The sequence below is a fragment of the Phaenicophaeus curvirostris genome, chromosome 28 (assembly GCF_032191515.1).
Source record: "Phaenicophaeus curvirostris isolate KB17595 chromosome 28, BPBGC_Pcur_1.0, whole genome shotgun sequence".
In the NCBI taxonomy this organism is placed as follows: Eukaryota; Metazoa; Chordata; class Aves; order Cuculiformes; family Cuculidae; genus Phaenicophaeus; species Phaenicophaeus curvirostris.
In genome coordinates, this window is record NC_091419.1 from 3,389,944 (window position 1) to 3,416,593 (window position 26,650).

Genomic DNA, 26,650 nt, shown 5'->3' on the forward strand with positions numbered 1-26,650 from the left:
AGAACGGTCCCTGACCGCGTGGCGCAGCAGGACAGCCGGTGGCTCCAGCCAAACCCCCGGGCTAAAGCTTTTCTCCTTGGAAAGGAAAACCCAACAACACGAGAACGAGGGCAGAACCCGGCCAGATCCTAGTGAGATCCCAGCAAGATCCCAGCCAGATCCTGGTGAGACCCTGGCCAGATTCTGGTAAGAACCCGTTGAAACCCTGACCAGATCCTGGTGAGACCCCAGCCAGATTCCAGTAAGACCCTGGCCAGATTCCAGTGAGACCCTGGCCAGATTCCAGTAAGACACTGGCCAGATACTGGTGAGAACCCGTTGAAACCCCAGCCAGATCTTGGTGAGACCCTGGTGAGACCCCAGCCAGATTCCAGTGAGACCCTGGCCAGATTCCCGTGAGATCCCAGCCAGATCCCATTGAGACCCTGGCTGGATCCCAGTAAGAACCCGTTGAAACCCTGGCCAGTTCCTGGTGAGACTCCAGCCGGATTCCAGTGAGACCCTGGCCAGATCCCGGTGAGACCCCAGCCCCGTGTGGCCCAGCCGCTGCCAGCGTTGGCAAGGGGGCCGGGGGCCGGGGCTTTAAGGCGAAGCGCTGTTAGAGGTAGAGCTGGGGGGCACAGCCAGGCTGGCCGGAGCTGGAGGGGGGACATTGCTGCCGCTGCCAACGCTCCCCACTGCGCTGCCACCGCCGCTGCCGCTGCTCCGGCTGCCGCCGCTGCCGCCGTTGCCTTTGCTGTAGGCAGAGGAGGAGGAGGAGGAAGAGGAGGAGGAAGGACCGGGTGTCTGGGCGAACAGTACACCTGGGGAGAGAGTGAGGGGCTGAGCCACGGGGTGGCACGGCTGCGCCAACGCTGCAGAGGAAATCAGAGGGAATCGGGGCTGTTGCCAGACCCCCGGCGCGTGCCGTGACCGCGGGAGCCCTTCACCTGTGTAGACGATACCGTTGATCTCCACCGACATGCTGATGCTGTTGGTGCCGTTGCTGCTCAGGCTGGCGGCTGAGTCCTGGCGGTTCTCTGCTGGGGAATCATAGAATCACCAGGTTGGAAGAGACCCACTAGATCATTGAGTCCAACCATTCCTATCAATCACTAAACCATGTCCCTCAGCACCTCGTCAACCCGAGCCTTAAACCCCTCCAGGGAAGGTGACTCAACCTCCTCCCTGGGCAGCCTGTTCCAGTGCCCAATGACCCTTTCTGTGAAAATTTTTTTCCTAATGTTCAGCCTAAAGGCTGTGTTACGGAGCCCACCAAGAGCAGGAGCCGCAGCAGCGCTGCCGGGGCCAGGGTTCGGCACTGACCTGGTGAGCGGGTTCCCTGGCTGTTGATGCGGATGCTCATGGGCAGCTGAGCCGTCATGGCCAGGAGGTTCTGCTGCAGCGCTCGCTGCATCAGCCGCTGTTGCTCGTCTGTCACCAGGGCCATCTTCTTCTCCGGGGGTTCTCCCGATTCCAGCTTCTCCCGCAACTGCTCCAGCGCTGCGGCTTGGGCAGCTGCCGCCACCTGCACCGCGGCCGCCTGGGCTGCCACCACGGGGTGGCCGGCTAACGAAACGGGGAGCCGGCTGGGCACCGAGATGGGGATGGGGGAGTCTTCCTCTGCAGGGGCACAGCAGGTGGTCAGAGGCGCAGGGGACAGGGAGAGGTGGATGCCACCATCCTAGCGTGACCCCAACCCCAGCTCAGGGCTCCTCCGTGCCTCAACTCATGCCCAGAGCTGCCCAGTCTCCAAGGGCCAGAGCCAGGTGACCGGAGTGAGGGTCCCCAAAACAACACTGGTGCCCACAACCCAGGGAGGGGACAGGAGTGTGACCCCCCCAGCCCTCAGCGCCCAGTTATTCCCCTTTCGTGGCTGCATCCCTGGCACCGGGAGGCAGCGTGGACCCTGCGGCAGCCATTACCTTTCTTGATCTTCTGGACGGGAGCAATGGAGCCACCGTTGGTGGCAGATGCCAACCCCAGTGCCGGCACCGGCAGCTTGGGGGAGGAGAGGAGGCCATGAGTGCCACCAGGTGAGTAGGTGAAGAGGGAGCTGCCGAAGCCCTGCCGGCGGCCCTCCCGCCGGTTGCTGTCGATGGCCGCCTGCAGCTCGTTGGGGTTGCTGAGCCCTCGCTTCTCACATTCATAGGGGTACAAGTACTTCATGTACCTGCCGGTGGGAGAGGATGAAGATGGCAAGAGAATCATCGAATCACAGAATGGTTTGGGTTGGAAGGGACCTCAAAGCCCATCTAGTCCCACCCCTGCCATGGGCAGGGACACCTCCCACTGGATCAGGGACTCCAAGCCCCATCCAACCTGGCCTTGGACACCTCCAGGGATGGGGCAGCCACCACTTCCCTGGGCAACCTGGGACAGGGCCTCCCACTCTCATAGCAAAACGTTTCTTCCCAAGATCTCATCTCAATCTCCCCTCTTTCAGCTCAAAGCCATTCCCCCTTGTCCTATCCCTGCACTCCCTCAACAACAGCCCCTCCCCAGCTTTCCTGGAGGCCTTTCCAGTCCTGGAAGCTGCTCTAAGGTCTCCATGGAGCCTTCTCTTCTCCAGGCTGAACAATCCCAACTCTCTCAGCCTGTTCTCATACAAGAGGTTCTCCAGGCCTCGGATCATCTCTGTGGCCTCCTCTGCACTCGCGCCAACAGCTCCATGTCCTCCCTGTGCTGAGGACTCCAGAACTGGTCACAGGGCTCCAGGTGGGTCTCCCAAGAGAGGAACAGAGGGGCAGAATCCCCTCTCTCACTCTGCTGGCGCCGCTGCTCTGGATGCAGCCCAGGACACGGTTGTTTTCTGGGCTGTTAGTACACTTTGCTAGCTCCTGTTGAGCTTCTCCTCCCCCAGCACCCCAAGACCTTCTCTCCAGGGCTGCTTTCAATCCATTCTCCACCAAGCCTGTGTTTGTGCTTGGGATTGCCCCGACCCAGCTGCAGGACCTTACCCCTGGCTTTGCTGAGCTCCATGAAATTTGCACAGGCCACCCTCTCCATCCCATCCAAGGTCCCCGTGGATGGCATCTCCTCCATCCAGCGTGTCGAGGGGCTGTGAAAGCTGAGCTGTGTGCCACCCCTTCCCATCGTGCCACCCCTTCTCCCTCTGTCACCCTGGCCCGCGTCGCTCACTGGGTGCGCAGGGTGAAGGCAGCGCTGGTGATGGAGGTGGGCAGGTTGAGCCCCTTGGTGATCTCCCGCCACAGCTTCTTGTTGATCACCTCCACCAGGCCACCCTTCTCTGTCACCAGCGTGTAGAGCATGTAGAGGTCCAGCACCTGCTTGGCCATGATGGGGATTCGGTTGACAGGGGTCCCTGGAGAGCAGGAAGACAGAGAAGGGGGGTCTGAGGCTGCTGCTTTCTCACCCCTAGGGCAAAACAAGACGCCCGCGATGCAGCACGAGGGCCAAGGGGCTCCTGCTCTTCTTTTCCTTTCCACCATCAACTTCTTTCCCCTTGGAGACACCCCCTGTGCTGCCGTCTCCCCGAGCATCAGCCCCACGCACAAAGGAAACAGAAACTCACAGTTTTCAGCCTCAGCCCCCAAAACGGGGCCAAGCGTGGTTTCTCAGGCTGAGGTCAAGCAGCACCCGGCAACACGAGTTATAAATAACGGCAGCGGCGCTTCCCAGCTGCAGGGGTCCCGCACGTGCACCGGGGAGTCCAGCCCGCGCCATGGGGAAGGGGTTGCACGTCTCCTCCCTCCCGGGGGTCTCTGCGATGCGTGAGGGGGCTCGAGGGGGACCCTGGCAGGATGCAGCCCCGTCCCCAGCCCCCCCTGGGCATGCACACGTGCTTCCCCCACCGCCTGCCTGACAAAAGGCTGAAGGCAGCGATGCGTCAGCATTTCCAGCGCTGTTTTCCATGCAGGAACCAGACCCTCGACCAGCCGAACGCTTCGCTTTTAGCCCTTTCCACCTCTCTGCCCCTCTCTGTGCCCACTCCCTGCCAGCCCAGGGAGATGAGGAAGGCAGCGAGGGGCTTTGCTCTCTGCACTAAACCAAGGCAAAAGACAGCAGGAGGAGGCAAAACTAAGGGCAACACGCCCAGATTCTCCGGGAAGGGGCTGCGAGTCCCGGAAACGATGGGAGCAGGGAGCAAGGCTGGGACAGGGGGGGCCGCGGGGGCCGGATCCAGCCCAGCAGGTTTGACCCCACTGTGCAGAGAGGTTAAAAATTAACCAGTGGCTCGGCCAGAGAGGTGACCTCAGGGCTGTAATGAGGGGCGAGGAAACGAGCCCCCAGCTTTGGGAGGGGTGGGTACATGGTGAGGAATAGCTCACCTCGCTTCTGCATGAAGCTGAAGAGGTCATCCAGGAACTCCTTCCTCCTGGGGTCACCGTCCAGCTCGTACAGCTGTGCAAAAAGAGGAGAACAACGCTCAGAATCATCCTTGCCCCAACACTCAGAGAGCCTCAGCCCTCCCGAAGCAGCAGCCCTGGGGCTTGTGCTGTTCAGCTCAAGGTGCCAAATGGCTTGGGGGGGTTCTTGCGCTAAGCCATGGGGTCTGAGGAGCCCTAAGGATCAGGGCTGACCTGTGCCCGTGCCCCAGATGGAGCCCTGGGCCAGCGGTGCCATCCCCCACCTGCCCTGCTCAGCGTAGCCCCGAAACGCCAGTGCTGGAATTGCAGCGGTGCCGCACGCCTCGCCCACAGCCCGGAGCGGCTCCCATGCTGCAAGTGCCACAATCGGCCCCCGCCTCCTCCAGGGAACGCCGATCCTCATTATTTTTAGGACAGAGTGGAGCGACACTTCGGCGTGATCCATCCTCCGCACCTGCAGTGCCGGAGGGAGCAAGCGCCGGGAGCCGGGGAGATCGCGTGCCATGATGTGAGCTCCTGTGCCATGGTGTGAGCTCCTGTGCCATGGTGTGAGCTCTTGTGCTGTGATGTGAACTCCAGTGCCACACTGGGCACTCCTATGCCATGCTGGGCACTCCCGTACCACATTGTGAGCTCCAGCATCACGGTGCGAGCTCCCATGCCATGGCATGAGCTCCTGTGCCATAGCATGAGCTCCCGTGCCACAGTGTGAACCCCTGTGCCACAGTGCGAGCTCCTGTGCCATGGTGCATGCCAGTGCTTGCCTTGGTGCGCCCAAAGCAGGTCCCTGGGGGTCCAGCCCTGGCAAATGAGGGCTGTGATGAGGAGAGGAGGCTGGACCCAGTCACAGGATGTCCTCCTGGCTGTTTCAGCGCCCAGCAGATCCTGCTCCTCTCTGGAAAGCACCAAATCTGCCCAGCAATGCGAGTCCCAGCAAGGCTTCCTGCACATCAGGCAGCAGCTGTGGGGCTGGCAGTGGCCGTGGGGCTGGTGGTGGCTGTGGGGCTGGCAGTGGCCGTGGGGCTGGTGGTGGCTGTGGGGCTGGCAATGGCCATGGGGCTGGTGGTGGCCGTGGGGCTGGTGGTGGCTGTGGGGCTGGTGGTGACCGTGGGGCTAGCAATGGCCATGGGGATGGTGGTGACCATGGGGCTCACGGTGGTGACAGGGCTGGTGGTGGCCATGGGGCTGGCAGCATCCATGGGGCTGGTGGTGGCCATGGGGCTAGTGGTGGCCATGGGGCTGGTGGTGACTGTGGGGACGGTGGTGGCCATGGGGCTGATGGTGGTGACAGGGCTGGTGGTGACCATGGGGCTGGTGGTGGTCATGGGACCATGGTGGCTGTGCGGCCAGCAATGGCCATGGGGTTGGTGGTGGCCATGGGGCTGGTGGTGGCCATGGGGCTTGTGGTGGCCGTGGGGCTGGCAGCTTCTCCCTCTGCAAGAACATCCCAACCCGCCATGTCACCACGCTGCCTGCCGCACAGATGAACCCAGCACGATGCCGCACCACGACAATCGTCCAGGATGTGTCTTTCTGAGCTTGGGCAAGCAAACCCAAGCAAGTTTTCCGGCACGGCCGCGCCTCGAGCACCCAGTTCTGCCGGGACAGCTTTTGTCGGGACCCCACCCCAAGCCAGACAGCCCGGCACATTCCTGCTTGATTTATGGCAGCGAGATCTGCTGGCCTGAGCGCCCCGGCACGCAGACAGGCACGCCACGCCGGCTCTGCCTCTCCCTGACGCCAGCAGCCGAAGCCCAGCGTGGTTTCTGCCTGGAGCCAGTGGCGGGCGGCTAATCCCCCGCCCCAAAGAGGGGTGTGAGGGGCAGGTGCTGCCCAGAATCGTAGAATCATAGAATCACCAGGTTGGAAAAGACCCACTGGATCATCGAGTCCAACCATTCCTATCAATCACTAAACCATGTCCCTCAGCACCTCATCCACTTATCCTTTAAACACCTCCAGGGAAGGCAACTCAACCCCCTCCCTGGGCAGCCTCTGACAGTGCCCAATCACCCTTTCCAAGAAAAATTTTTTCCTAATTTCAGCCTGACCCTCCCCAGTGGAGCTTGAGGCCATTCCCTCTCATCCTGTCCCTTGTCCCTTGGGAGAAGAGCCCAGCTCCCTCCTCTCCGCAACCTCCTTTCAGGGAGTTGGAGAGAGCAATGAGGTCTCCCCTCAGCCTCCTCTTCTCCAGGCTAAACACCCCCAGCTCTCTGAGCCGCTCCTCATAAGGCCTGTTCTCCAGCCCCGGGGATGGACACCGCAGCCCTGGCCCCTGGGTGCTGAGCAGCTCTCGCTTTCCTCACTGACAGCTTTGAACAACTGCCAGCACAGCGCGTCAGCCGGGTTGGGGGCTATAAATACGACCACGTAACTCACCAGGCACGCACCGCAGGGGATGCCAACTGCGTGGCGGCACATGGGCACCGTAACCGGGTCACCGATGCCTCCCATCATCCTGCAGGCACCTGGCACCACCGGCTCCCGTGGGCAAGCGGCCCTTGCCCCGACTGTGAGCGAGGGGTGCAATCCCTCTCCTCCCAGAACCCCCAGGAGGATCTGGATTCGTGGGGTTGAAGCTCTTTGCCTGCCGGCACCGATCAAAGGGATCAATGGGGCCGATAAGAGGGGCAGGGCCCTAAGGGAAAGCCATAAAACCCCCAGTTCCCCTGGAAACCTCACAAGGCTCGTCCGGCACCCGGCAAACCCCCAGGGAAGAGGCAAGAGACGACACCACCACTGGTTGAGACTCCTCAAAGCCCTTCTCCTGTGTGCACCGGGAACGCGAAGGGAACGTGGCACGGGACAAGCGGAATCCCCAGGCAGGGCAGGGCTGGGACGTGGCACAGCGGGCACCGCTGTGGTTTTTTGGGCTGAGCCGCGTGGGTTGCTCCTCAGCAGCCGAGTGTGGTTGGACCAGCGCCAATCCAGCCTCCTCCACCCCGGTTCCCTCGAGCAGCTCTGAAAGCCGCACGCAGAGAAAGGGCTTCCCTGGCACCCACCGCTGCCATCCTGCAGGGTGCTGAGCCCCTTGCCTAACAGAGTTAAGCTCTCAGCCCCGCACCGACCCCACTAGTGGGGCAACAGCGCTGCCTGCGCTGCAGGAGCTGGGGCAGAGGCTGCAGCCTCCGGCACCGCAGTGGAGAAAACGTGACCCCCCCAGCCCGCAAGAAAGAACCAGCACCACCACGGTTCCAACACTGGAGCAGCGGGCACTGTGCTGGGTGCCCAGTGTTCAGCCCAGCCGAGGAATGAAATACAAAGCCAGGGAGAAGCGCTGTGGTGCAGCAGGTGGAGAGAGGGCTGGAAACCCATCGCCTTCCTGCTCAGAAGAATCATAGAATCACCAGGTTGGAAAAGACCCATCGGATCATCGAGTCCAACCATTCCCATCAATCACTAAACCATGTCCCTCAGCACCTCGTCCACTCGTCCTTTAAACCCCTCCAGGGAAGGGGACTCAACCTCCTCCCTGGGCAGCCTCTGCCAGGGACCAATGACCCTTTCTGTGAAAAATTTTTTTACGATATTCAGTCTGACCCTCCCCTGGTGGAGCTTGAGGCCATTCCCTCTCGTCCTGTCCCCTGTCCCTTGGGAGAAGAGCCCAGCTCCCTCCTCTCCACAACCTCCTCTCAGGGACTTGGAGAGAGCCATGAGGTCTCCCCTCAGCCTCCTCTTCTCCAGGCTAAACACCCCCAGCTCTCTCAGCTGCTCCTCTTCTTCTCCAGCCCCTTCCCCAGCTTTGTTGCTCTTCTCTGGACCGTTCCAGAGCCTCAGCATCCTTCTTGTGGTGAGGGGCCAGAACTGAACCCAGGATTCTAGGTGTGGTTTCACCAGTGCCAAGTCCAGAGGGAGAATAACCTCCCTGGACCTGCTGGGAAACATGGAAAACCAGAAGTCCTGGCAGCATGAGGCCATGCCCTGGTGCCTGCAGGGTTTTGCTTGTCCCAGGGAGAGCTGGCAGCAGTGCTGCCCTGAGCCCCCATGCTGTCCCTGTGCCCCAGGGCCCGGAATCACAGCAGGTTCAGGCACTACCAGCCAACACCGAATGCGGAGCCACCCTGGCACAGCACAAGTTAGTCATGAGCAGCCTGTGAGCCCACGGAGCTCTCGCCATCGATCACCGTCTATGAAAACATCGGCTCGTTCAAGTTTGATAAACCAGCTCTTTTAAGCCGCTCTCCCCCGGCTCTGGGTGGGAGCTGCTGCCGCGCTTGGAGAAGGATGAATGCACCGGTTCATTTATTGCCACGACTCCCCCAGCCCTGGTCTGTCCTGGGCTCAGTCCTGAGGGGAACGGACGCATTTAAGAGGATGAAAGAAAATTAACCGTCAGCTGAGGAAAGCGTGTGCCGGCCAGGCTGTGGGGATTAGCGGCAGCGGGCGAGCGGCGTGCCGTCCTTCCTCACGACCCCACCTCCCGTCAGCCCCAGTGGTCCCACGCCAAATTCCGCTGGCCGTGGCCACTCTCGGCTAGGGATGAAGCCACCGGGGTCACCAGGGTCAGGGAACAGAGGGAGCCCCATTCCCAGCCGGCGCCCTCGAGGCCCTGGCGGCACACCCAGCTGTGGCTGCCGGGCAAAGGACGTTTCGCAAGTCACTGCTGGTGGTTACAGGCGAGATTTCAACAGCTCTGCTGCGCTCGGCTGCTGCTCGCCAGCCACCTCGACCTCAGAGCAGGGAGAGGGGCTCTCCCGTGGCCACAGGAGACCCTCAGACCCTCATCCAGCTCTGCTGATGCTGAAAGAATCGCGCAGCATGACAGCGAAGTCCTGGAGGTGTTTAAGGGACGGGTGGATGAGGTGCTGAGGGACATGGTTTAGTGTTTGATGGGAATGGTTGGACTCGATGATCCAGTGGGTCTCTTCCAACCTGGTGATTCTATGATTCTAAGTTGTGCTCCACCACGGCCAGGACGTGCCCTGCCTGCAGCGTGGTGGGCAACGCGAGATTAAATAGCATCTGCCAAGCTACTCCCGGCCTCCGTGAGCGCAGGCAGGGATGTGGAAGAGGGCAGAGATGAGCAACTTCCAGCAGCCCCTTGCAGGATTTCATAGAATCATTAAGGTTGCAAAAGATCGCTTAAGCTCATCCAGTCCAATCATCAGCCCAACGCCACCGTCCCTGCAAAACCGTGTCCTAAGTGCCATGTCTGCATGTTCTTTGGACCCCTCTAGGGATGGAGACTCCACCACTGTCCTGAGCAGCCTCTGACAGGGCTTCAACGCTCTATCAGTGAAGGAATTTTTCCCCGATATCCAACCTAAACCTCCTTGGTGCAACTGGAGGCCATGAAGCATCCACCTCACCACAACCTCCTTTCCAGGAGATGCAGAGAGCGATGAGTTCTCCTGTCAGCCTCCTCTTCTCCAGGCTAAACAACCCCAGGGCCCTCAGCCACTTCCAAAACCCTTGGGCTCTAGACCCTTCCCCAGCTCCATTCCCTTCTCCGGATGCCCTCCAGCCCCTCAATGTCTTTCTTGGAGTGAGGGGCCCAAAACTGAACCCAGGATTTAAGGTGCAGCCTCTCCAGCAACAAGCCCAGGGGGACAATCTCTTCCCTGCTCCTGCTGGCCACACCAGGGCTGATCCAAGCCACGATGCTGTTGACCTTCTTGGCCACCTGGGCCGCTCATGGCTCATGTTCAACTACTGTTGACCCCCAGGTCCTTTCCTGCCAGGCAGCTTTCCAGCCGCTCTTCCCCAAGCACTGGGAATTTCAACACATTTTCCTTGCATTGACAGCATCCTGGGTTTGCCGGGACACCTTGACGGCAGCTTGCGATGCTCTTAAGCCAGCAGGGAGGTGGCAGAGGAGCTGTGCCGCCTGCAAAGACCACAAGGCAGCGTGGCCATCGCAAGAAAGCTTTGACATTGGGTCTCAAAATAACAATTGAGGAACAGAAACATGTTCTCGTTTCAGCAGCAGCATGCGAAACCAAGCACGCAGCCGGGCTCGGCACAGGCACCACCGGACCGAAATCAGCAGGTGCTGAGCCCCGGCTGGTGCCGATGCCCTGATATTGAGCTCAGGCACGGATTCTGCTCGGCACAAAGTGTGGTTCCTCCTTGGGGAAGCACGGGTAGAGGTGGCGAGGCTGGGGTGCAAAGGTAACATCAGCTGCTGGGCAGTGAGCGAGGCGCGGGGGGAGAGGCCGCGCTGCCACCGCTGAGTCAATAGATTCACATTTCGTAATTAGGGAGGTTCAGGGAGGTGGAAACAACTTAATCTGGAACGCAGATGCCCTGAGAATATCCTCTTACCACGGGAAGCTCGCCTGGCCGTGTCGCCCTGCTGGAGCGTGTCAAGAGGAGGGCAACGAGGCTGGGGAAGGGTCTGGAGAACAAGTCTTATGAGAGGCAGCTGAAGGACCTGGGGTTGTTTAGTCTGGAGAAGAGGAGGCCGAGGGGAGACCTCATTGCTCTCTATAACTACCTGAAAGGAGGTTGGAGGGGCTGTTGGGCTCTTCTCCCAAGGAACGAGTGATAGGACAAGAGGAAATGGCCTCAAGTTGCTCCAGGGGAGTGTTAGCTCAGATATCAGGGAAAATTCCTTCACTGAAAAAGTGGTGAAGCCCTGGCAGAGGCTTCCCAGGGCAGTGGTGGAGTCTCCATCCCTGGAGGGGTTCATAAACCTTGTAGATGTGGCACTAAATGACATGGTTTAGTAGTGATAGTGGTGTTGGGCTGACAACTGGACTGGATCATCTTAGAGGTCTTTCCAATTTTAACGATTCTGTGATGGGTCTCCGTGGCAAGAACACAGTGCCAGGGGATGCAGTAGAACAGCCAACTCCAGCCTAGCCACAGGGAATGGGAGATGACCATTTCCTGGGAATCTAGCCCCATGAATGCCATGCTCACCCATGGGAGATCATAGAATCATAGAATCACCAGGTTGGAAAAGACCCACCAGATCATCGAGTCCAACCATTCCCATCAATCGCATGTCCCTCAGCACCTCGTCCACCCGTCCCTTAAACCCCTCCAGGGAAGGGGACTCAACCCCCTCCCTGGGCAGACTCTGCCACTGCCCAATGACCCTTGCCATGACAAATTTTTTCATGATGTCAAGCCTGAACCCTCCCTGGTGGAGCTTGAGGCCATTCCCTCTCGTCCTGTCCCCTGTCCCTTGGGAGAAGAGCCCAGCTCCCTCCTCTCCACAACCTCCTCTCAGGGAGTTGGAGAGAGCAATGAGGTCTCCCCTCAGCCTCCTCTTCTCCAGGCTAAACACCCCCAGCTCTCTCAGCCGCTCCTCTTCTTCTCCAGCCCCCTCACCAGCTTCGTTGCTCTTCTCTGGACTCACTCCAGAGCCTCAACATCCTTCTTGTGGTGAGGGGCCCAGAACTGAACCCAGGATTCAAGGTGCAATTCGAGATGCCCCTCAAGATCCTTCTGCGCTTGGGATCCAGCCCTGTGCACCTCACGTTCACAGCCCAAACCCCCAGCACCGCCGCCTTCCCAGGTGTCACCGGCACAGCCGGCTCAGCGCCGTGGTGCCCAACCCACCCCGTCACCCGTGCAAGCCCAGCCACCCGTCCTTGCCACCGGCTGAGGACACGGAGCCAGATGGCCGTTGCCAGCAGATATATAATTAAGTGGAGGAGGAATTAGGAAGGCGGCGGGCAGGCGGCGTTGACCCTGCACCCCAGCGCCCCGGCAGGATGCCGGCCCGGCGTTTGGTGTGGATGACCGGATTAATGTTTCAAACCAGATTACGGGAAAATCCCAACCCCGTTGGCTTTCAAAGGGCTGGCGCAGAGAAGTGGCCCCCTCGGCAATGCCAGGAATGCAGGAGAGAGCCCTCGGCACGGGAGCGGTGCGTGCCGGGGGTCCGCGATAACACCCCCCTCCCAAGCAGCCCCCCACTCCCCTGCCCACGGGCTGGGAGCTGCGGGTAATTAAAGCAGGGAGGGGAAGCGATGTTTAATGAGGTTCTGGGAGTGCAGCCCTGGGAACGCCAGGGGTTCTGCCAGAGCCAGACGAGTCCTTCCATCGGCGAACCCTGCCAGGCATCACCGGGCCCCCCAAACCTGAACATAGGGGTCCACGGGGCTGGGTCAGTGGAGGAGTCTAAATCCAGGCATTCCACGTCTGAGTTAAAAACAACCCTGTCACAGCTCGGTTCCGGGTTTTCAAGCCTCAGGGATTAATTTTCAAGTGTGTTTTTTCCATTGCCAGGAAGTCTCGACGCTCCCGGCTTTCCTCCTCTCTCTTCGAAACCGGTCTGGGACGTGCACGCCGTGAGCTGGGAGGAGGAAAAAAACCCCACTGCAGCAGGGCCAGGGGGCTGGTGACCCCTCCAACAGGCTTGAAAAGCCTGAATTTCTGTATGTAGGGAAAAAAAAAATACAACAAAAGCAGGGGAGAATCCACCCCAGTGAGTTGCCTACAGCAGGTAGCAGGGAAAACCATCCTCTTAGATTGATTCCAGCCCAGGCAGAGTGATGGGGGGGTCCTTCTCCCTTTCTTTTCTTCCTTCCTTCCACCAAGCAGCCCCCAGGGACGCGTCCCTTTGTGCCAGTGACAACCATGGGGCGATGCCGGGGCAGGGGGAGCGACCGTGCACGCTAACAAGTTATTTAATGAAGAATAAACACGCGGGCGGTGTGTTTCCCGTCCGGCTGGCGCACGCAGCCCCCTGAATCCAAGCCCTGTGTTTGTGGGCTAGGGGAGGGGAGGCACTAATTCAGAAAAAGAAAGTAGTTTGTAAAAGCAAGAGGAGAGGAGCCTCGAAATGAAGCGGTTTGGGTGATGTGGGTGAGGTGGTTTCCCGTAAGACGGTGGCGGAGTCCAGGCTGGGGGGGGGTATCGGGTTTGCTGGGGCTGATCCTTCCCAGCGAAGGGCAAAGGGAGAGTCCAGCACGGATCCTGGAGCAGATAAAGTGCTCGGCTTAGGGATGGGTCACCTCTTGGTGTTTCCAACCCTAATCCCCTGCCAGCCCCGCTAACACCCTCGGGAAGGGGTGGTTGGGAGGCAGCCCCTCCCCAAAATGCCCCATCCCTACCCTCCCGTGAGACCCCCAAACCCAGGGAAGGGGCAGTTGGGGGGGAAGGGGTGTGCACCCCCTCCCCAAAATCCCCTGTGAGACCCCCAAACCCTAGGGAAGGGGTAGTTTGGGGGGAAGGGGTGTGCACCCCATCCCCAAAATCCCCTGTGAGACCCTCAAACTCTTGAGAAGTGGTGGTTGGCGTGGGGGCATCCAACCCTCCCCCAAATCCCCCCCATCCCTAATTCCTTGCCAGCCCCCCTAAAGCTCTTGGGAAGGGGCAGCTGGGGAAGGCACGGGTGTGCACTCCCTCCCCAAAATCTCTAATCCTTTGTGAGACCCTCCAGGCCCTAGGGAAGGGGCAGTTGGGGGGGAAGGGGCAGTTGGGGGGAAGGGGTGTGCACCCCCTCCCCAAAATCTCTAATCCCCTGTGAGACCCCCAAACCCTTGAGAAGCGGTAGTTGGAGGGGACGAGGTGGGGCATGCAACCCTCCCCCAAATCCTCCCATCTCTAATTCCTTGCCAGCCCCCCTAAAGCTCTTGGGAAGGGGCAGCTGGGGAAGGCAGGGGTGTGCACTCCCTCCCCAAAATCCCCTGTGAGACCCCCCAAAGCCCTTGCGAAGGGGCAGATGGGGGAGGTAGGGATGTGCACCCCCTCTCCAAAATCCCCTAATCCCCTGTGAGACCCCCAAACCCTAGGGAAGGGGCAGATGGGGGAAGTCGGGATGTGCACCCCATCCCCCCAAATCCCCGGGGCAGCCCCCCACAGCACCTCTCCCAGGAGCCGGACGGTGCTGGCGCAGCCTCGCCTGCGCGGGACAGGCCAGGGCTGGCTCTGGCCGCCTCTGGCCGAGTCCACTGACCGGCCAAGCAGGATTCCTGCCTCCTGAGCGTGGCCAGGGCCACCCGGGTTGGGGGGCCGCTTCCGCGGGGGCAGCCAAGGAGCTCTGAGCCCTCACCACCCCGCGCTTCCCGTCAAGCACTATTGTTCCCACAGGTTCCCAGCATTGTCCCCAAACTGGGACGTGGTCACTCTGCAGGTGCCTTGGCTTGAGCTGTGGGCTGTGGAACTGGTGGGTGGTGGATTCATGGGGGTTCTTGTGGCACAAGGACAAGCCCGTTCCCGATCTCCAGCCACCACCCCAAAAAACTGGGGGTCCTGACACCACCAGGGCTTTCACCAGCAGCCACAAGCCCTGCCAAGTGATGCCACAACAGCATCCTGGCCACGGTCACATGAGCAACGAAGCTGGTGAGGGGGCTGGAGAACAAGAGGAGCGGCTGAGAGAGCTGGGGGTGTTTAGCCTGGAGAAGAGGAGGCTGAGGGGAGACCTCATTGCTCTCTCCAGCTCCCTGAAAGGAGGTTGTGGAGAGGAGGGAGCTGGACTCTTCTCCCAAGGGACAGGGGACAGGACGAGAGGGAATGGCCTCAAGCTCCACCAGTGGAGGTTCAGACCAGATATCAGAAAGAAATTTTTCACAGAAAGGATCATCAGGCACTGGAACAAGCTGCCCAGGGAGGTGTTTGAGTCCCCATCCCTGGAGGTATTTAAAAGACCGTAGACGAGATGCTCAGGCACATGGTTTGGTGGCAGATAGGAATGGTTGGACTCAGTGATCCAGTGGATCTTTTCCAACCTGGTGATTCTATGATTCTATGATTCTATATCCAATCCCCAGCCACCACCCCAAAAAACTGGAGGTCCTGACACCACCAGGGCTTCCACAACCCCCGCCAAGCGATGCCACAGCCGCATCCTGGCCATGGTCACACCATGACGCAGGGCAGGGGACAGGGATGAGCAGGAGCGCACAGCACCCAGTCCTAAACCAAGCCCCATGTAGCCCCCGTGCCACCAGGCTGGTGGGAGCAGCCGTATGGCCAAGGCAGGGGCACAGAGGCTGCTGTCGGCACCGAGACGGCCAGTGTCACCATGGAGGGGGATGTTGAATGGGCGAATTAGTCGCCGTTTAACCTCCCTGACCCCCCATTGTCCAAGTGCTGTCAGCCACCCTCCCCATCACGGCCACCACGGGTAGCTGGCAGCCGCTAAGACGCTTCGTACGGTTCCACGTCCATGCACCAGAGCCATCGCGGTGCAGCGAGATAAGACGCTTCAGGTTGATCCACATCCATCATCCCAGTGCAGCGAGCCAAAACACTTCATGTGGATCCACATTCATGCACTGGAATCAACCCGGTGCAGCAAGCCAAGACGCTTCATGTGGATCCATGTCCACGCACTGGAGCCATCCCAGTGCAGCAAGCTAAGACGCTTCGTGTGGATCCACATCCACGCACCGGAGTCGTCCTGGTGCAGTGAGCTAAGACGCTTCATGTAGATCCACGTCCACACACTGGAGTCATCCTGGTGCAGCAAGCTAAGATGCTTCATGTGGATCCACATCCATGTACCGGAGTTATCCCGGTGCAGTGAGCCAAGATGCTTCATGAGGATCCACATCCACACGCCAGAGCCATCCCAGTGCAGCGAGCCAAGACCAATGCCGGCTTCCAGGATGGCTGTGCTGTTTTTCCCCTTCCAGCAGAGAAAGCGATTCCTGCTGCAACCGCATTTCCAACGCCGTTTGCACAGGGACCTGTTGGGCGGCAGCTTCTCAGGCTCCAGCAAAACCAAAAACCAGCTCAGTGTCTGAACGGCGATGCGTGGTATGGGCTGCCAAGAGGGCTGAGGGCGTGAGGAGCAGCTGCTCCCCACCAAACCAAGAGCTGTGGATGGGAGCCAGCACGGCAGTGGTGGCTCTGCCGGCCCTCGCCGCGTGCCTGCCGGTGCGTGCCCTTGACACACGCTCGCTATCGCACTGGACCTTGGGCAAATATTAATTCAGTGAAGTCAGGCAATGTTGAGAAAGCTCATCCCGGGGAGCAACACCCAGCACTGGGCTGGGTGGACAGCCAAGCTGAAGCCACGCAGCACAGACCTGGAGAAACCACAACCAGACCAGACACGCCTTTCCCAATAAAGTAGTGGTGCAAACCCTGGGGCTCCCCAGGGAAGCAGTCACGGCACTAAACCTGGCAATAGAATCATAGAATCATAGAATCACCAGGTTGGAAAAGACCCACCAGATCATCGAGTCCAACCATTCCTATCAAATACTAAACCATGTCCCTCAGCGTCTCGTCCACCCGTCCCTTAAACACCTCCAGGGAAGGTGACTTCAGCCTTGCAGAAGCATTTGGCCAATGCCCTCAGCCACACGGTGTGAATGTTGGAATTGTCCTGTGCAGGGACTGGAGTTGGACTCTATGCTCCTTGTGGGTCCCTTCCAGCTCAGGTCATTTTACGTTTTTATGGCACCCAGCGAGCCCCCGCTTTGGGTTGTCCCTCCCTGTGAGCCCCCAGGCCACCCTGCGGTGACACCCAACAGGGTTGGCAGGTCAAGACCTCCGTGGAGGACCCGACCTAGCGTGGGAGCAGGAGCTTGGTTGGAGCTTGCAGGCAGATAGGGTTTAAATTCCACCATATGTAAATGATCGTCTTAGATAGGGGATCGCTCTAAGCCAGAGCAGATGAGTCACCGGGGCTTCCACCGCCCGGCCAGGGATTTGTCTAATTGCAAATCTGTTCCTGAAATGCGAGGTCCGGTACCTTTATCACCCGTGGGATGGCTTCCCCGCCAACCCCGCACCGCGGTGGGGGTCCCAGGAAGGATCTACGCCGGCTCTACCCATGGGAGCTGGAAGAGATCCAGCAGCCACAGATGGTTTTGACAGGCAGCCAGCTGCGGGCTGTCAGCCTGGGAACCATCGCCGCCGAGCTGTGCCGGCAGCACCGAAACCTCACTGGTGACCCGCAGAGAGAAGGGAGATGGCGCGGGGGGGCAATCCTGTGGCACTGACACAGCGTCGGAGCGATGCCAGCTCTGGTAAAGCTGCTGCCTGAGCCTGTCCCACTGCAGCACCGGAGCAAACGGTGCAAGACTTTCTGAAAACCTGAGCTGAGGTCTCCATGGTGGATGCTCAGGCATGTGGGGAAACTGAGGCAAGAGGCTGAGCCCTTTGCTGAAGGGATTTAGGGCTTGGGCCTATGTGGGTGCTCCCATTTAGGCTGAACATTAGGAAAAAATTTTTCACGGAAAGGGTCATTGGGCACTGGCAGAGGCTGCCCAGGGAGGGGGTTGAGTCACCTTCCCTGGAGGGGTTTAAGGGACGGGTGGACGAGGTGCTGAGGGACGTGGGTTAGTGATTGATGGGAGTGGTTGGACTCATGATCCAGTGGGTCTTTTCCAACCTGGTGATTCTGTGATTCTGTACCAGGTGAGACCCCTGAGCCGGCTGCTGCAGAGGGACAAGGAAGCCCCTTCCTGAAGGGTCACAGTCACCAGTGGCAGGACCACCCCATCCCTGCGGCACACATAGGAAGCAGGGAGCAGAGCCCTGGCCCCAAGCAGCTCTGGCATAGGGAGGATTATCCATCAGGAGCTGCACCCTGACTCCCTGATCCCACTGTCCCGGCAGGCTCAGAATCCAGCAAGTTGCCCCCCATCCCCCCCGCAGAGGTGGGGAGTGGGGACCAGTGTGCCCAGCCCTGCCTGGGGAGCAGCCCCCAGCCTCAAGCAGCCCTGGAACAGGGTGTGTTACTCACCAGGAGCCGAGCAGAGAGCCGTGCCCTGACTCCCCAAATCTAGCTGCCCTGGCAGGCTCACAATCCAGCAAGCAGCCCCCCTTGCCCACAGCATCTCTGGGGACCAGCACCACGTCCCCTGCTGGATTCTGAGCCCTGGCCCCAAATAGCCCCGGCACAGGGTGGATTATCCATCAGGAGCTGCACCCCATCCCCCTGTATCCAACCGCCCCAGCAGGCTCAGAATCCAGCAAGTTGCCCCCTATTCCCCCAGCAGACGTGGGGAGTGGGGACCAGTGCATCCCCCTGTCCTGGGAGCAGCCCCCAGCCCCACACAGCGTGGATTGTCCATCAAGGAGTGGGGATCAGGAGCTGCGCCCCGACCCCCTGTAGGCTCAGAATCCAGCAGCGCTGTCAGGGCTGTATCAGAGGCGAGCTGGGGGCTCCCCAAACCACCCCCCATCCCGGTCCCCAGTTGCAGCATGTCCGGCCGAGCCCCAGGCCTCGCTGCCACCTCTGCTGCGGTTTGAGCCAGAAATAGGGCGATGGAGCAACACTGTGCCCTTGCCCAACCGTAGCTATTTGCTTTGCTGACAAAGGACCTGCTCTCCTCGCTGCTCTCTTCCCACCCCCTCCTTCTTCTTCTTTTAAACAAACCCTCATTCCTGTTAGTTCAGCTGTGCTGAAACTGGGAGGCAGCCGCCTCCTCCACCGCCCTGGAATCACTCGGGGGGCCAGGGCTTTCGCGGGGGGACACCAGCAAGCGATGCTCAGCCTGGCTCTGAGGTGCTGATCCTACTGGGAGCAAACAAAATTAGCTGGGTAAGGGTGCTGGCTGAGCACCCAGGGCAGGAGGGATGCATCCCCTGCCCCCCACCTCGTTAATTATCCCAGGTCTTATTAAGAGAAACAGCTTCACACAGAGCCTGGATGCCAGAAGCAGCACCTATGGGCTGTGCAGGCAGCAGGCTGGGGGAGGCACTCGGTGGCTAAGCTGCTCTTGCTGAGAAGTCCCTGACCCCCGGCCAAGGATCTGGCAGGATTACAGCTCCGGGAATGCTCCCTGAGCACTCTGAGCCGATTACCGCGCTGGATCCTTGGCCAAGAGCACCCTGTGGCAAAGCTGGATGGTGGCCCAGGGCAAGACGGGCGATGGTTGTGCCAGGGTCACCGGGAAAGACTCGGCTTGGGATGCATCGTCCTGCGACGGAGCTGTTGTCCCAGCACCCCATCCCATCCCCTCCTTGCCCCCGTTATCTGCTGCTGGCCCAACCAGCCGCCGCAATCGCCTCCTCCCGGCACAGAAACTGGGGGGCCCCAAGGTGCTGCCCTTTATCTGCCACCAAACCAAACCAACTCTGGGTTGGGGGAGCACAGCAGCCCCCGGGCGGGTGACGATGCAGGGTGCCCCTTTCCCCACACAGGGGCCCCTCGCCCTCCCCCGGGGCGGCTCATCCGCTCGGCTGCCTAATGCAATAAAGCTCTAATCAATATTTTAAAGAAAGTAAACGGACCCTCCTGCCCTTGTTAAAAGGTTGCAGGGCCCCTGCACCCAGCCCTGCTCCCTCCAGGCTTTTAAAAGGGAAATAAGAGAGAGCTGGGGTTGTTTAGCCTGGAGAAGAGGAGGCTGAGGGGAGACCTCATGGCTCTCTCCAACTACCTGAAAGGAGGTTGTGGAGAGGAGGGAGCTGGGCTCCTCTCCCAAGGGACAGGACGAGAGGGAATGGCCTCAAGTTCCACCAGGGGAGGGTCAGGCTGGACATTAGGAAAAGATCTTCCACAGAAAGGGTCGTTGGGCACTAGAAGAGGCTGCCCAGGGAGGGGGTTGAGTCTCCTTCCCTGGAGGGGTTTAAGGGACGGGTGGATGAGGTGCTGAGGGACATGGTTTAGTGTTTGATGGGAATGGTTGGACTCGATGATCCGATGGGTCTTTTCCAACCTGGTCATTCTATGATTATTCATGCGAGAAAGGGGTTCAGGGTCCCACAAGGGCAGTGGGAATCCCCCCCTGCTTCAGTCAGAGCCTCTGCATGGGACTGCGCAGGAGAAATGGACTTTTCCTTCACCTTTCCTCTAAGAAAATCCCAGCTTCATCTTCCCAGGAGCCACCCCACCCCTGTGGTCCCCAAGCCATGGGTCCCAGTTTTGCCCTCGTCACACCCCACCTGCCAGGACTGTCGAGTTGCTTTCGTTTTATACTCATTTTCCCCCCCCCAACCGCTGTACTTTGAAACGCCGTATCGCAGGGAGCGCTGCTCAGCATGAGATAAGGGCTGAGGTTTTTGCCCCCCCACATGCCATCAGCACGGCTCAGACGTCCCCATTTGGGACAGCTAAGAAACCTCCTGCTCCCCCCAAGCACCAGCACAACCTCCCCCCAGCACCGTGTTGGCTTCTTAAAGCCTCTGGTGCTTCCTGAAAACAGGAGCAGAGACATAGACTCATAGAATCACCAGGTTGGAAAAGACCCACTGGATCATTGAGTCCAACCATTCCCATCAATCACTAAACCATGTCCCTCAGCACCTCGTCCACCTGTCCCTTAAACCCCTCCAGGGAAGGGGACTCAAAAACATCAGCCCGTGCCACCCCAAAATGGGGCATCCCAAAGGAGGCACCCAAAACTGGGAGCCCCAAGGGATGCACCTGAAAATGAGGTACCGAAAATGGGGCAGCCCTACAGAGGCAGCTCAAAGGGGGCACCCAAAACCAGGCACCCCTAAGGAGGCACCCAAAATAGGGTGTCCTGAGGGTCTGTAAAGGGGTCCTGGGTGTCCTAGCAGGGTCCTGGGAGTCCTAGAGGGATACTTGGGGCCATTAAAGCAGATTCTTTCCTGGCAGCCCCATGCTGATGACAGGAGCTCCCTGGGAAGGCGTTACGGAGCAGTCTGGGGTGGCACACAGCAGTGCCAGATTTTTTTGGCAGCGGTTGGCTGAGCCATTCCAGCTCCAGCGGCTCATCACGGCTTGGTTCCCCCACGAGCATCCCCCTCCGGAGTGGCAAACGCCCACGGTGTGAGACCTGGCTGTGGAGTGGGTGCCAGAGGTCACCCCCAATTCCATGCAGCACAGCCCCCCACGGGCAACCAAGAGCCCACAGGCAAGCTCAGCCTCAGACTGGCAGCCCGGACACGCTGGCATCATCTCAGCTCCCCAGGGTCCTCTCATGCCTTTTGGCGTGAGATTAGAGATGATCCCCAACTGGTGATTCCATATGGGGAGACTCCTCCCATCACAAAAATGCCCCTACCCCTCCCCAAGGAGCTATCACGCCCTCAGCAGCCCCCTGAGCCCCTTGTGCCGGGGGGTCCTTTGTTCACAGCTCCCCAGCTCAGCTCTGAGCTGACCTCTGCTTGTGCCGGGAGAATCCCCAGGGATGGGGAAATGTCACACTCCAGCTCCCTAACTCTTCCTCACGGCCTCCTCTTCCTCCTCTCCCTACCCACCACACGGTTCACCCCAGGTTTGCAGGAATCTGTCCCCAGCACCAGCACATCTGGAGCTGAATCTGACCTGCAGCCACAATAGCAGCTGGAGGACCTGGGGCAGCCAGTCCTCTGGGATGCAAGGAGAGAGAAATCAGCTCCCCACGGAGCCCACATGGCTCAACCGACACGTGCAGGATGTCGTGTGCTCCCCACAAGTACATGCTCCAGCCCCGAGCAGAGAGGAGCTCCTTTGCAAAAAAAGAGGAACCCCGAAAAAGCTCCTTCCTTCAGCAGCGTTTCCCCACCACGGCAGAAAGGCTCAGCTTGGGCATGGCCTCACGGCACCACATCCCCCATCGGCAGCACCCAACACCCCGATGCTGCCATGGTTTCTCCTAACACACCTCCGTCCCACGGAAGGAGCAGGAGCTGAGATCATAGAATCATAGAATCATAGAATCACCAGGTTGGAAAGGATCCACTGGATCATCGAGTCCAACCATTCCCATCAATCACTAACCCATGTCCCTCAGCACCTCATCCACCCATCCCTTAAACCCCTCCAGGGAAGGTGAATCAACCCCCTCCCTGGGCAGCCTCTGCCAGGGACCAATCACCCTTTCCTTGAAAATCTTTTTCCTGATGTCAAGCCTGACCCTCCCCTGGTGGAGCTTGAGGCCCTTCCCTCTCATCCTGTCCCCTGTCACTTGGGAGAAGAGCCCAGCTCCCTCCTCTCCACAACCTCCTTTCAGGGAGTTGGAGAGAGCAATGAGGTCTCCCCTCAGCCTCCTCTTCTCCAGGATAAACATCCCCAGCTCTCTCAGCTGTTCCTCTTGTTCTCCAGCCCCCTCACCAGCTTTGTTGCTCTTCTCTGGACTCGCTCCAGAGCCTCAACATCCTTCTTGTGGTGAGGGGCCCAGAACTGACCCCAGGATTCGAGGAGCGGTCTCACCAGTGCCGAGTCCAGAGGGAGAAGAACCTCCCTGGACCTGCTGGTTGCGCTGTTTCTGATCCAAGCCAAGATGCCATTGGCCTTCTTGGCCACCTGGGCCACTGCTGGCTCATGTTCAGTCACTGTCAACCAACACCCCCAGGTCCTTCTCCTCCAGGCAGCTTTCCAGCCAGACTTCTCCTAGGGTCAGTGTAAAGAATCTCTTGCCAGAAGCGAGGGGGCCCCAGCAGCCGCCCCACATCAGCACTCGCTGTTTGCATTCCTGCTGCTCCTTCCCCAGCCAGGCTGTGCCAGTGGCAGGGAAGAACGAAGACGAGAGAGTTGGGCTTGTTCAGCCTGGAGAAGAGAAGGCTTCAAGGAGATCTTACCACGACCTTCCAGTACCTGAAGGGTCTACAAGAAAGCTGGGGAGGTACAGTTCACAAAGGTTCGGAGTGATAGGATGAAGGGGAACGGGCATAAACTGGAGAGGGGCAGATTTAGGCTTGACATAAGGAGGAATTTCTTCATCATGAGAGTGGGGAGGCCCTGGAACAGGTTGCCCAGGGAAGTTGTGGCTGCCCCATTCTGCGCGGTGTTCAAGGCCAGGTTGGATGGAGCTTGGACAGCCTGGTCTAATGGAATGTCCCTACCCATGGCAGGGGGGTTGGAACTAGTTGATCTTTAAGGTCCCTTCCAACTCAAATTATTCTATGATTCAACCCCTGTGAGCAGGGAGCATCCCAGCGGGGCAGGAGGGCAGAAAGCATCACCCAACAGCAGCCATGGGGCCACAGCAGCTGCCCCACAGCAGCACTCACTGTTTACATTCCTGCTGCTCCTTCCCCAGCCCGGCTGTGCCAGCGGCATTACACGCTGGAGGGTGGCCAGAAGGAACTCCCGGCCAGCGCCGCGCTGTGCCGAGCAACCCCCTGGCCCGGGTCCAGTGGCCGCGATCCAAGCCCCGGCGCGCTGGCAGGCTGACACGCCGGGGAAAGCCTCTCCTGGCCGGGTGCTTCGCCTCCTCTCCTCCACCCACAGCACAGCGGCTGCTGCTTTCCTACACCCTCCAGCTGCTTCCACGATTAACCGCCACGCTGGGATCTCCCTGCTGACCCCGGGAAGCTTTCCGGTGGGAAGAGAAAGGGAGGAAAAGGGGGGGCTCAGCCCCTTTCACTGGCACGGCTTGTGGGGAAGAGATGGGGAGGGGACATAGGATGTGCTGGGATGCAGGCTGGTATCCCCCAAACCCATCGGGACCCAACAGAGACCACAGCATGGTCCACGGCACATCTACAAACCACAGCTCCTGTCGGCACCACCAGCCACCCAGATTTTCCTGTTAGATTCCAAGAGCTGGGAGCGATTTCCCAGCCCCCAAAGCCAGCGCGGCACTGACACGGTGACAAACAGGAAGATCGCAGCTGCAGTATCGAAAAAAGCCATTTCACAAATACAAGATCACCTCCCCAGTCCCCTCGCTCCCCGACGGCAGGAAACTCAAAAAGAGAGAAACCACAAGAAAAAGAGGTAGCGTGGGTGCAGCGGCATGAGGCTGAAGCATCTCTCCTTCCCCACAGCCCGATCAAAGCATTCCAGGCAGGGTGACCGCACGCTCCACGCTCGCTTGTGCTTTCTCCACCAGCCCCTGTCGTGAGGTTGCCCACGTCCAGATCCCAGAAGATCCTTCCCCATTTTGGAAGGGATGCGATGGCCCCCGTCTCTTCCCCTTCAGGCAGTCGCATCCCTCCCAAAAGGCCACCGTGCCCCGGCTGCTCCATCTGGGTCCCATCTGCTGCCGTTGGCTCCCGTCCCTCCCCCCAGCCCTAAACTCAGATGTATTTAAACACACACATCAAAGGCACCGGGCAGCCCCTGGGGAGCCCCCGCTCACAGCACATTTCCTTCTATTAGCCGAAAGCAGGACGCAGTGAGCTCCAGTGCCCGGAGAAAGCGGGAGCGTGCCCGCCTCCTGCCAGCCCAGCTCAGCTGGCACGGGGAAAACAGCAGAGGGGGCAGCCAGGTTTTGCTTTCATGACTGTTTCACTCTTTAGAAGCATTTTGGCAGCAGTGGCGAGGCAACTCTGCCCCAAACATCTCCAGGGTTGGAGCCATCCCACCCAGCTTCACCTCTGTGGTGATGGGGAGCAAGGCAGGTCCCCACCAAAAAGAGCTTGAGAAGAGGAAAACAAGGAGTCCCTTCAGATTTGTGGTTTTGGGGTGGTTTTTTCCATCATTTCCAGCAAGAAGCCTGCTAGGTCCCTGCGGCAAACCCCATCGCACCAGCCACCTGCACTGGGGCCAGGCCGTGGCAGCAGCCAGGACACAGGACCCCACTGGAGCCACCAAGCGAAGCAACAGGGGACGGGGCATGGCTGAGCCCAGGCACTAAAACCTCAGAGCAATCCCACATTTTCTTAGTGGCAACAACGAGGCTCGATCGGAGAACAACGCTGCCAGGGGCGGCACTGCCACTGCGGCTCTCGAGGACACCAGGACGCGGGGGACAGGCAAGAGGGGATCGCGTGCATCTCAGTGGGCACCTACTTGCTTAAATTGCTCCTCGTAGGTCCAGTCGCCGTGGTCAGGGGCCGGCGGTGGGGGCTGCGCGTGGCTCAGTCCAGAGGGGACACGCTCCTGCCCACCCGGCAGCCGCTGCGGCTCGCCCCGGTAGTGCTGGGGGGCCGGGGGCTTGCGGAGCAGCAGGGATCCTGCGCCTGCCCGCACCGCCTCTGCCGAGCCGAGCCCTTCCTCTCCCATGTCTTCCTCCTCTTCGTAGTCTTCCTCTTCTTCCTCCTCCTCTTCTTCCTCTTCCTCCTCCTCCTCCTCACCCAGGTCCTCTTCAAAGTCATCTTCATCCCACTTGCCCTTCCTGGAGCAGGGGGAGAGGGGAGATGTGGTCCCACGGCAGGCACAGCACTGGGTCCCCAAAGCTGATGTCTCTTGGCTGCCCCACAGCCGTGGGGCTGGGACCCCCCACCAGTGGGTGGCAGCCCTGGGGGGCACCACTAGCACCCCAAGACAGCAGCTCCAGCCCAGAGTGGAGCTCTACCAGATGGCTCCCAGCCTTTTCTCTGTCCTGGAGAGGATAGGAGCTGGGAGGAAGGCAGCCGTGAGGGCCCTGCATAATTTAAAACCAGACCAGGATCCTCTGTCAGGGCCCCACGTGTCTCTCTGGGTAGAAATGTCACCCCACGCCAGCCTGGCATGAGGAACCGCAGCTGCTGAGCTGACCTGCTGCTCTCAGCACCTCCTGCTCTGGGATGTCCCGACGGTGCTAACCTGCCTCCCGCTCCGGGATGTGCCGGTGGTGCTCACCGACCTACCAGCCCCAAGCTGCATGAACCCCACCACCCAACAAGCAGCCCCTGGCAGCCTCCCCTGCCCCAAAGGGATGTTTGTATCCCAAACCAGCCAAGCCAAAACACTCCAGAGCCACACCGTGTCCCTATCGCTTCCCAGAACCCATAAGAGCTGCCACCGATGCAATCGTATACTCACAAATCCTCCTCTTCTTCGGAGCCCATCTCCTGCTGGTACCCGCCATCCTCCTCCTCCTCACCGTGCTCTTCCTCCTCCTCCTCCTCGGAGGCCTGACTCTCATCTGACACCCCCGGGCTGGACGAGTGGCTGAGGCCAGCGGCCGCTGCCCGCATGGCAGCCAGAGCAGCCATCTGTGCCCGCTGGATGTGGGCGCTCTCGGGCTCTGCTCCCTCCTCCGTGGGCACCGGGGCTGGCTCCTGGTTACGGCCGCGTGCCGGGGCGCTGGCTGGAGCCTGTCCCAGAGCTGACGGGGGCTGCGTGGGGGGAGGCGGCGTGGAACGCTGCTGCTGTTCCTGCTGCCGCGCTTCCAGCGCCTGCTGCAGCCTCGCGCGCTGCTGCCGCTGCAGGTTCTCCATCACCGCCTGCAGCTTCATGGCTCTGCCGGGGGCGATGCACCCAGGAGGCAATGCCCGGGCGGCACGGGAGGCAGTGCCCGGCACGCTGCCGGGCTCCAGCGGGGCTGGAGGCCAAGGCTGGGGAGCACCGGGAGGGAACAGCCCAGCCAGGGGGCTGCAGGGGCTTGGGGGCAGCGGAGGGTCCGCAGCGCTGTTGGGCTGGCAGGGCAGGAATCGACGCTGCAGAAGAGTCAGAGCAAAAGGATCTCTCTGACCTCCTCCAGTCTTGTCCCGGCGTCCTTTTCGCTTGGGAGCTGTGGGCACAGGGCTGCTCGTCAGGATCAGGGTGCAACGGGGCTGCTCGTCGGGATCGGGGTGCAACGGGGCTGCTCGTCGGGCACCAAAACCTCTGCAGGCTCAACAGGCAGTGGCAGCCTAGAGCATCGCCTCCTCCCTCTCCGACCAGGCACTTTCTGGGTGGCAGCAGCTTTGGGGTCTACGCGGCGTCCCCCGGCGTCTTCAGT

General features: G+C 60.1%; 1 protein-coding gene across 2 annotated transcripts; it reads right to left on the reverse strand.

Annotated features, from left to right (window-relative positions):
- On the reverse strand, positions 1-26,168 carry ARID3A (AT-rich interaction domain 3A). 2 transcript variants are annotated; one of them, XM_069878024.1, is made up of 8 exons: positions 25,750-26,168; positions 24,796-25,120; positions 4,272-4,344; positions 3,121-3,304; positions 1,905-2,152; positions 1,306-1,602; positions 930-1,019; positions 1-736 (listed from the first exon to the last, which is right to left on the reverse strand). In XM_069878024.1, the coding sequence occupies exons 1-8, from the start codon at positions 26,163-26,165 to the stop codon at positions 129-131; spliced, it is 2,241 nt and encodes a 746-aa protein (XP_069734125.1). In that variant the 5' UTR covers positions 26,166-26,168; the 3' UTR covers positions 1-128. The 2 variants fall into 2 exon arrangements, with proteins under 2 accessions (XP_069734125.1, XP_069734126.1); XM_069878025.1 differs by having other exon boundaries at positions 518-803.
- Between the last annotated feature and the right edge of the window lie 482 nt (positions 26,169-26,650).